The sequence below is a fragment of the Haplochromis burtoni genome, unplaced genomic scaffold (assembly GCF_018398535.1).
Source record: "Haplochromis burtoni strain Fernald_Lab_line unplaced genomic scaffold, NCSU_Asbu1 Contig_378, whole genome shotgun sequence".
NCBI lineage: Eukaryota > Metazoa > Chordata > Actinopteri > Cichliformes > Cichlidae > Haplochromis > Haplochromis burtoni.
The window spans coordinates 252,911-263,717 of record NW_024582739.1 but is presented as its reverse complement, the minus strand read 5'-3'; the positions used below and the strand labels follow the sequence as shown (position 1 = coordinate 263,717).

General features: G+C 37.7%; 1 protein-coding gene across 1 annotated transcript; it reads left to right on the top strand.

Moving 5' to 3' along the window:
- The first annotated feature begins 2,235 nt into the window (after window positions 1–2,235).
- LOC102299233 (taste receptor type 1 member 3) lies at window positions 2,236–7,271 on the top strand. Its single transcript, XM_005943645.3, has 8 exons — window positions 2,236–2,557; window positions 2,655–2,955; window positions 3,212–3,568; window positions 3,667–4,083; window positions 4,183–4,386; window positions 4,489–4,609; window positions 5,367–5,737; window positions 6,193–7,271. Exons 1-8 carry the CDS (start codon window positions 2,355–2,357, stop codon window positions 6,793–6,795), a joined length of 2,577 nt encoding a protein of 858 aa, XP_005943707.1. The 5' UTR covers window positions 2,236–2,354; the 3' UTR covers window positions 6,796–7,271.
- The last annotated feature ends 3,536 nt before the right edge of the window (window positions 7,272–10,807 follow it).

The window sequence follows — 10,807 nt, the reverse complement described above, 5'->3', positions numbered from 1 at the left end:
CAAGCACAACTCATTGCTTTATATTTTGCTTCCAGGGAGCCAGAGTTTCTCATAATGTTTTAAATGGTCTTAAACAATAGTTCTCCAGGTTTTCTGAAGGCCTTTCAAAATTTTTCTTTGGAAATTTGCTGTCTCACTCGTTTTCAGTCCAGTCCTTGAACCTGACCATTTTCAGAGGGATCTTTTTTTAACCAGTTTTGTGTCCACAAGTCAAAGATAAGCTAGAAAAGAGCCAATTTTAAATTGTATCTTCAGGTCCTTGGCTACTTCTGTTAATACATGGCAAGAAAAAAAAGTTTCTATAGTAGATGAACAGTGTCTGTTCCACTGTTTCAGTGGAAACAGGTCTCATAGAGTGATGAGTCCAAATTTGAAAATTTTATTTCAAATCGTCATCAGAGATTGTCCAGAGAGGTACAAGAGCTTGTCAAAATAGATGGAATTATAAACACAACAAAGCACAATCAGATTTTTAGTCCCCTCATTCCACTGCCAACAGCTTCACTTTTCAGCATGACAATGATCCCAAACACTGGATGGAAAATGCACAATATCAGTTATGGATTGACCTCCCAATATTTTGGACCTCAACATTATTGAAGGAGTGTGGTATCTTTACAGAGGATGGAAAAAAATGCAATGCCAATATTCAAAGAAGAGCTTTGAATAACTCATCCTCTATGAAGAATACAAACTGTGCTTTTGCCTTATATCCTGTATTTCTGTTTATGTTTGCAAATTTTTAATAAGTCACTGCACCTATTTCAACATAATGAAAAGAGGGATGGCTTTTTCACAGTACTGTACTTCTACTCGTTTACACTACAAGAAAGAGAAAGGACAGGAAATGCTTTCTTAAAGCTGATTATTATGGAAGGGTTTAACAGGTCTGGCTTACTTTAGCCTAACCTGAACTGTTTGTGGTCCATGAACACATTTGAGAACAATTCAAGGCCTTGTGTTAATAACTCCAGGAAAGAAAATAAACTTGAAGCAAGCCAAGTTTATTTATTTATTTATTTATTAATGTTGATTAGTTAATAATATAATGACTTAGTTGGGCTTGTTTTTAGCTCAGTGTCTTAATATTGATTCCAGTTTTACCAAATAACATGCACTCTAAAGAAAACAACACTTAGCCTGTCAGTTCACTTTGGCTTCATGTGAATCCACACCTCCTTTCTGTAGAAACTCAAGGATGCAAATCAAGTGCATGGTAAGTTTTTATGCTGTTTGTTGGTACAAATACCAGCCAGCCAATTATGCACTGAAAATATGTCTGTGGTGTGTAAAACTTTTACTCAAGCTTGCAAAATGTCTCTTTACACATTTGCACCATTTCAGACTGTAGTTCATAGAAGTTACAGATCTTTTATGGGATACGTTAAAACAGGAATCGCCATATGTTTTTTTTTTTAAAATATGTTACCAAATATTTTTAAAATACAGATAAACTGGACCTGTAATATTTTTTTAAAGGCAACTGAATTATGAACAAAACCTTCAAAGTTTGTACAGGATATTTTTAAATGAACATTTAAAAGAGCTTACTTATATGTCTGCTGTAGGTTTATTCAAATAACCTTTGCATGAACCTGCTTTGTGCAACATTACATGCAAATACACATGCAAAGCCAACAGTGAGGTAAATTTTTTTTTAAAAAATGAACAAAAACAGATCATAATGTAATGTTCAACATCACACAAACTTTAAACATGTGAGTAGTTTTTGTGGCCTCTTGGGTTTGTCACTATATATTTTCATGTAAATGACCAAAAGTAACCAACTTGCAAAACCATAACATTAGACATGCAAGGTGTTGCTGTGATAACATCTCAGTAAGTTGACACACAGGGGTTTACTGTGTGTGCTAATCTCATGAAAGACTGATACACCAAAAAAAAAAGGAAAAATCTACAAAGAAAAAAAGACAAATTCCAAACCACAAACAAATGTAATGAAAATGTCATGAAAGATGAACACCGCTGATGCAGCATACACGCTAACATAGAGTAATAACATAGTGTCTCTATGGTGAGTCTTTTGATCTAGGAGCGTGACAATTAAATGCAATATCTTAACTGTGTGAAAATCATTAGAGTCTTTTTAACATCATCAAAAAAAAAAAGAATTCTAAAAAGATTGTATGAAAAGATTCATATCAGGTCATACTACACATGTATTTGTTTTTATTTGCGATTTGCTCTTCCTAAACTGTCAGGTTTGGTCAGACAGGTGAGGGAGGGCATATGGACTTATGGGTGAATTTGCATAAAACCATCTGTCATGATGCACTGACAAGAAAGTACACTAATGTCAGTACTGTGCCTTCAGTCTAACACTTATTGGGATCATGGCTTCACGTTTCACTCTGCTGGTTTTGTGCTGTTTCTTTACACTGGGCTGCAGTGAGAGTTTGCCTGAATGGGTCAGCAACATTTCTACCAACCTCTTCAGTTTGTCTGGGGACATTATGCTCGGAGGGCTCTTTCCCATTAACGATGTCACCAGCAACCTCAGTAACATAACAGAGCCCAACCAGATAAGCTGTGAAAGGTAAGGATGGTTAAGAAAAATTCATCACATATATAAATGACAGTGTACGCTAACCCTAACTTACCATGACTACCGTTTTCTGCTTGTGGCTGAACAGTTTAAATGATCTTGGACTGGGACTTGCTATAGCCATGAAATACGCAGTGGATGAAATCAACGGAAACCAGACTCTCCTCCCTGGCATCAAGTTAGGTTATGAAATCTATGACACATGCACACAAGCATCAGTCATCATAAAGCCCACTCTGTCTTTTCTCACTGCAAAATTCAACCAAGAACTACCTGTGCAGTGTAATTACACCGACTATGAGACGAGCGTAGCTGCAGTGATTGGTCCTCTTACCTCAGAAATGGTGTCAGTCATTGGAAAACTCCTGGGATTCTTTTTGATGCCACAGGTTTGAATACACGTACATCTTAAGATTTGCAGCATAGTTTCTATTAATGCAAAGATTTGACAATAAATATTTCAAATGTAAAAGTAACTCTTACAAGTAGATCTAAGGATTTGTGCCAGGTTATATCACAGAAAATTAATTCTTTCCTGTTTAGTTAATTTAACATTTTTACCATGATATATTAGGTATTATCCAGTATGTCAACAGTGAGTACAGGTAAACAACGCTAATTTTTAGTTTTTTATACTTGCACCAGATTAGCTATGGAGCCACCAGTGACAAATTCAGTGATGATGTTTCCTACCCGTCATTCTTTCGTACGGTGCCCAGTGACAAATGGCAAGTGGATGTCATAATAAAGCTAATAGAGGAATTTGGCTGGAACTGGGTGGCAATTGTGGGCAGTGACGAGGAGTACGGGCAACAAGGTGTGCAGATGTTCACCAAACTGGCAGACAACACATCTGTCTGTGTGGCCTATCAGGGCCTGATTCCAGTGTACACTGACCCCGAACCAGCGATCGAAACCATTATAGGCAATATAAAAGAGACTAAAGTTGGAGTGGTGGTGGTGTTCACTCTTCCAGAGCAAAGTGAAATCTTTTTTAAAGAGGTTGGTGAAGCAGATATCTAAAGCAACTAAGAAATGTATTATTTTCTATTAGTGGTCAGAATTTGTTCAGCACCAGTTAATCATTTAATTTATTCCAGGTTATCAGGAGTAATTTAACAGCTGTATCGATTGCCAGCACAAGTTGGACCATCGATGCTCGAGTGACTTCTCTACCTAACATTGAAACAATTGGAACAGTCGTCGGATTCCTTGACAAAATAGGCACGCTCAGCTTGTTCAGTGATTATGCAATGGAGCTCTTCAAGAAACTCAGTGCAGAGCGGGCAAAGACATCCACTCCAACTACAAATCTTAATCATCCAAACAATCGCTGCCCACACTGCTGGAAATTGTCAGTAGACAACATTAGCATAGTGGAAGCACCTGCAGTGCAGACGTCAGCTTTCAGTGTGTATGCTGCGGTTTACAGTGTAGCACAGGCACTGCATAACCTGCTGGAGTGCAATTCAACTGCCTGTAAGTGGGGAACTGGAAGTAAAATCTATCCCTGGAAGGTGATTTATTTTTTCTAGTATATGGGTGACTGCACAAAATTTGCAAGTTTATCAATAACAACAATAATCAAATCATTAAAAAAAATCATCATTTTGCAGCTGTTGGAGACTTTAAGGAACACTTCTGTTAACATAAATGGCACACGTATAGAGTTTGACGATAATGGCAACCCAAACATGGGTTACAATGTCATTCAGTGGGACTGGAAAGACCCATCGAAAGTGAATTTTAAAACTGTGGGAAATTATACCGAAGAGAAACTGTTCCTGAATGAGGCCCTCTTTAATTGGTCAGCTAACAAGGTAACTTTAAAAAAAAATTAATTGTGTAAAAGGTATTTCAACCAATTTAGTGAAATCATGACCCAGTTTGAATTCCTGAATTATTTACCACAACTTTTGCAGGTTCCTACATCAAACTGTTCAGCAAAATGTGACACAGGTCAGGTCCACAGAGTCAAAGGCTTCCATTCCTGCTGTTTTGACTGCATTGACTGTCTTGCTGGCACTTACCAGGCAAAAAATGGTAGTGTATTTGTTCATTCTTGTCTCACATATCAGACCTTGCTTATTTGAATTCTTGTCAGAGATAGATACTCTCACGCATTTCTCATAAAATAAACCTGCAGGTTAATTTAGTATAACCTAAAAAATAACCATAATGAGAGTTCCTCTACCTGCCAGCACTGCTAAAGTTTTCAGAGTGATGCTATTATAATTGAATAATTGAATAGCCAGGAAAACACGCAAAGGCAAAAACTTGGGAACTCAGAATATTTAATCATAAATTAAACTCAGTATAAAATTCCACTGGGCACAGTTTTCAGGCTGATGTTCAGGTCTGTCTCCCATCAAATGATAAATTGTGCTGTGTAATATTATCCAACACAAAGCTGTGTTGAGTGAGCAATTTTCTGTTATTTTTATATACATGTTATGTGAAATCATATGGATTGTGATACTCACTGAAGCTGTTGATTATTTTATTTACCTAAATATTACTGATAGATTCAATAACTGGCAGATCTTATAATGTATAATGTAATTAATTTATCTGTAAAATAATAAGTTAAAATAAAATAAATGACCTAGTATGAAGTAGAAATAAATAGTGGAGTAGAAGCAGAAGTAGCATAACATAAAAAGTACTTCAAATTAAGTACTTAAATGAAGTAATAATGAAGTATTCAACTAAACACATTAAGTTACATTCCTATGAGTCCTATCTATGCGCTTGATTAACAGAGGAGCTGTGTGTGTTTTTTGTGCTTTCTCACTCACAGACGACAACCAGTGTACTAAGTGTCCCAGCCGTCAGTGGTCCCAGCATCGCAGCACAAACTGCACTGACCCCATCTTTAAGTTTTTTGAGTGGCACAGCCAGGATGCTGTGATAATGATGCTGGTTGGTACGCTGCTGCTGGTATGTCTGGGTGCAGTGGGTGTCATGTTCCTGATGCACCGAGGAACCCCCCTGGTAACGGCCTCGGGGGGTCCCTTGAGTTTTGTGGCTGTGCTTGGCCTGATGGGAGCATGTCTCAGTCTGCTGTTTTTCCTGGGGGCGCCAGGGGATGTGGTGTGTCGTCTTCAGCTGCCCATCACCTCCTTTTTCCAGACGCTCACCCTCTCCATTATAGTTTCCATCTCACTACAGGTGAGGAAAGAGTTGTGAAACACTGCCCCACATTGGCAGTGTGCAGAAACTACAGAATTGGTTAGACATAAAGATAATGGTTTGAACTTTCAAAAGATCAGCATAGTATAGAAATGAAAATCGTCAAAGTACAAATTATATTTATATTAACATCATTAAAAAAATATAATTAACAACTTTAGTGTATTCAAAAATACTGCCAACAAATCACTTCAAATGCACTTAAGTAAAAACACGAAATGGCAGCTTCTGAGGTCTATAAAACTAGCCTTGTAATGACTGATATAGTTGCTTTCTTATTTAGTTTTGTAGAATATGAATTTCTAACCACCTAACTGTGACTTGATACAACCCCAAACGATTGTGTAATTATTGCCTATGTGGGAGCGTGCATAATATACTGTGGAACCGAAGTACACAGTACAAGACTAATGGTAACCTTACCTTTCAAACAGATACTCTATGTGACAGAGTTCCCAGAGATGGCTGCCTCTCACCTGCATTTGTTAAGAGGCCCTGTGAGCTGGCTGTTTGTGCTGATCTGCTGCGCTGTGCAGGCTGGTCTCTGTGGCTGGTTTGTTCAAGAAGGACCTTCGTTGTCTGGATATGTGGCAAATATGACAATAGACTTTGTAGAATCATTCCTATCATGTCCTGTTTCACCTTTGATTGGATTTGCCTTAATGCAGGGTTTCAATGGTGTAATGGCCCTTGCATCGTTCATGTGCACCTTCATGGCAGTGAAGCCTCTTCATCAGTATAACTTAGCCAGGGACATCACCTTTTCCACCCTGATCTACTGTGTCATTTGGGTGATCTTTATTCCTATCTACGTAGACAACAACAGAGATAATAACAAGAACAGGTCAGTTGTCCATGTTTATTTCAGCCTGGCAAGCAACTTTGGACTGTTGGCAGCCTACTACTTTCCAAAATGCTACTTGCTGTTAAGGAAACCTCATTTAAATACAGCAAAGTACTTCTGTACCTTCTTAGAGGGTGTCCCACCAACTCAAGCAGAAGAGGAGCCACAGCCAAAAGCACAGGAAGGACAATAAACAGTTAAACTGTTTATAAAGTAAATCAAAGAATCATATTCTAAAAACCAAACATTACATTATATTTATGGATGTGTAATATATAACAAAGGCTAGAAGACTATAAAATACACTAGATTAGGTTATAATAAGCATTTTATCCTAATACTCTGCAAGCATGTAATCCATACAGCAAATAACAAAGAGTGCATTGTGTTTGTTTAGTAACATGAAGTCTATGGGTTCACATTTGTCGCTGATTATTTACCAGGAACATTGTTTTGCTTGTATTAATGTTAGTCACAAAAACATTAACTGAATAAAAATAATTGAGGAACTAAACTTAATGTACTGCAAAATGTTTTTTGTTTTTTTTCAATATGCATGTTTGCAGTTTTGAAATACACTGTTAGAGATGCAAGTCATGCATGCAATAGAGTTGGCTTTCAAGTATTGTCTAGTTGAACAAAAATAAAATTGTCATGCAGACAGTTCTGCTTCTGAATAATACACTTTATGTTATTTGAATCACTGAGTTTGAGTTTAATCTTTTAGCTGCTAACACAGTGTTAGAACTTTGTTGTTGAATAACTGATAGTCTCTTTTTTTTCTTTATTGTTTTACTGTAATGAAATGTAATGATGAAACAGGTAGCAAACTCAAATGTCACATGTGCCATGAGCTACAGGATTAGTTTCCATCATCTTGTATAGATGTGGCTGTTTCACACCTCGAGAACACGTGCTCCCGCCACCACGGTCACGCAAATCAAAGGAACCTGAACACTAACACACGGAGGGATGACGAGAACCCACACAAACCCAGAAACCCCAAGTGGCCCCAACCAACAGTGAAGACCAGGACAGAGTGGATAATAAGGTGCTGAGCCAAAAACATGCAGGGAGGCCTCCACCAGTGCCCGAGGCCACACAACACATCCTGGTCTCACCCAAGCAGTATGGACTGCAAAGAAAAGGAACCATAGCACAGTAAGAGCTAAGGGAACCCTAACAGACCCAAAGCCCAGGAAATATACCAGCTGGCACAACCCCAGCAGCACAGGGTGCCCAATGAGCGCCCCCCCCCAACCTAAATCAAAGTCCATAAACTGTAGGTGCTTTCAGCTGCTCCCTTACTTTCCAAGGGGTCACCACAACAGACAGATGTTACCTTTGCCACCAATTTTACACCAGACACCTTTCCTAATTTGTGTCTTCTCCTGGTCTTGAAACCTTTAAAATTTCTTGTGTCAAGAACATTTTTGAACCACTACAGTAGGGATCCACTCCTTTTTCATAGTTGCACAGTGTGTGAAACAATTCCCATCCTAACCTCTAATGGCATCCAGCCAAGCATAAAGATTTTGTGCTACTTTGTCAAGAAAAGACTGTTTACAGCATTCATAGGAATCATTATGAGAAGACAGCTAACAGCCGTGGTTATAGGTTTTGCAGTCGTGTTAATATATTTTTTTACTTTTTCCTTTGTCTTAGTACCGCACTGATTTATCACTGTGTATGAAACAAAACAGGCAACTCTTTGCATGTGTGTGATGTTGGGCCAGATTATCAATAAATGGTCTCCTTAGCTACAAAACACAAAAAGGTAGGAGGTGATTTCATGCTTGAGGAAGAAAGCTGCTCTGACATAAACAAGATGTTAATCTTGCATGCACTGTATGCACAAATACTGAACCCGCCCGCACACAAGATCCAGTCAGAGACATGTAAGCATCTTTAAATGTTTCTGCAAATAAAGAGATCCTGACCATTCACAGAGAGGATAAAACCTTGCATGCCAGCTTGTGTAAAAGGGTGAGGGTAAGTAGACAGGAGCAGACAAGCTGTATTAAAGCAAACTAACACCGACCTTCTTACGTCAAGATGACAAGATAGCAGCAGACTTCCTTTATTCCCACGGCAAACCCTTTGTCCTAAAGTCAAGCTTACTCGTGTCAAAAGATACATTGAAAAAATGATTGATGAAGTTTTATTCACATATAATGCAAGAACTTGCAGAAGTGTGCTCAACATGTTTTAATGCTAAACAAAAGTAAATTTTGCAAATTTCTATACTGTAGTTTCCGATCAGTCACAGGTAAACATCTTTTCAGAGGATTTTTACCTGAGAAGTATTTCCAACAGGCAGTGTATGTTTTTGTGGTTGAGCAAAAGCAGACTGGATCAGTGCGGGGCATATCTGAGCATTCAAAGTCTCTTACCGCTTTGATAACTATAACGATCTGGTGATGGATCGAGAACGAATGAGAAGCAGTTCTTTCATGTGCAGGAAATGATCTGATAAAATGCAGGTGTGCCAACATGTGATTCAGCAGGAACAGGTGAGGGTACACTCCTGTGAGTTGTCCCTACAGGAAGGAAAGAGAGCAGCCAGAGGCAAGATGCTCTCAAAATATATATTGTAATATAAAGCACCTTGAGGTGATTGTTGGGATTTGGTACTGTATAAATAAAATTGAATTCAATTGAAATAAATTGAGATGACTGTTAAAACATACACATTTTCATAATCTGTTTGTAGCAGCTGCTTCGCACCTTGACTTTCTCTGCTGTTGCTGTGAGTATTTCTCAGTGAAATGTGATTTGTAAGAATGCCTTTAGTTATGTGGAGCAAACTGGAAACCACTTCCTCCTTGTATGCTCCAAATGTCAACTAGAGAATCAGGACTAAAAAATGCAGCTCTTCCTTATAGTAAGATTACTATGAATCGCTCTCCATTTCATTTCTGTCTTTACGATCTTCCTCTATACTATGTCGGTTAATGTGTTTTACAGTGATGCATATTGAATGTTTCCAACTTAAACCCTAGAAATGATTAATGTGGTTTTCTTTTACTCATGTTTCTCCTCTTATGTTTGTAGGCCATCACATTTTAATGGTTTTAATTTACAATTTGTATACAAAAAACTGGACATGATGGTGAGTCTGTACCTGTGATCTGTTACAGATTTGGTACACAAAAAGTGGAGCTGCACACTGGGCTTTTTACGGATGTAAAATGTTTAATCATACAGTAACTTGATATTGTTTTAGTTGTATAATCAAAGTACCTAAAGTAAATACATTACGTAGAATCCCACTTTTCAGAATACTATGGAGAACTGGATTTGCTAGAATTACTGGATCATAATTATTGACCCAATGATGTACATTTAAAGCTATTTGTTGGTGGGTGGTGGTATTTAAAAAAGAAAAATTCATGAATGTAAAAATATTTGAAAGGGCCAATACAAGGCTTACAGGATCCAGATACCCTACAGGCCAGATTCATTCAACCAGAAGGTCAAATGCTATACAATGATTGACTTTGCAAATATAAAACTTAGTAGAATCACTGGCAATTCTAATTTAAATAAGAAAATGATTTAACCACTTGCTCAAAACATAAAAAAACTTCTTGTGGTTTTTTTTTATTACCGAAAGGAGCCAATCAGAAGAGGGACCTCAAATCAGCTGACGTGGGTCATGTGACAGGGAGTAGTTGATATGGGTTACAAAGACAAACTTATCACCATGTGAAGATTTTGTGATTCTGAACTGTAAGCACAAATAAAGATAACAGACTTATTAAATATGGAAAGACCGTGGCATATTGTGGAAAACTGGCTGTTGATCATCATGAGTGTTTTACAATATGCATGCACTTCTTGACACCAAAAGAAAGAGAAAAAACTGCTTTCTATAACATTTCAGATGAAACTGAGCACATGAAGTAAAATCAGACACTCCTGGCTTAACATTTGAGAATAGTTCAAGAAAAGATAAACCTGTAGCAAGCCAAGTGTTTTTGCTCTCTTTTGATTCATTTTTTGTTTTGTTTTTTGTTTGTTTGTTTGGCAATACATGATGATGCTGTTGTATCTCCCTGGATATTTGACCACTCTCAGAATTAGCTGAGTTCATTTAAAATGCTTGGTTTCCTGGCATGGGCTTTATATTTTCCAAAAACCAGTTTTGATGTGTGTTTGGGATCATTTTCCTGTTGGAACATTAAACTGTGTCCAAGTTTCAG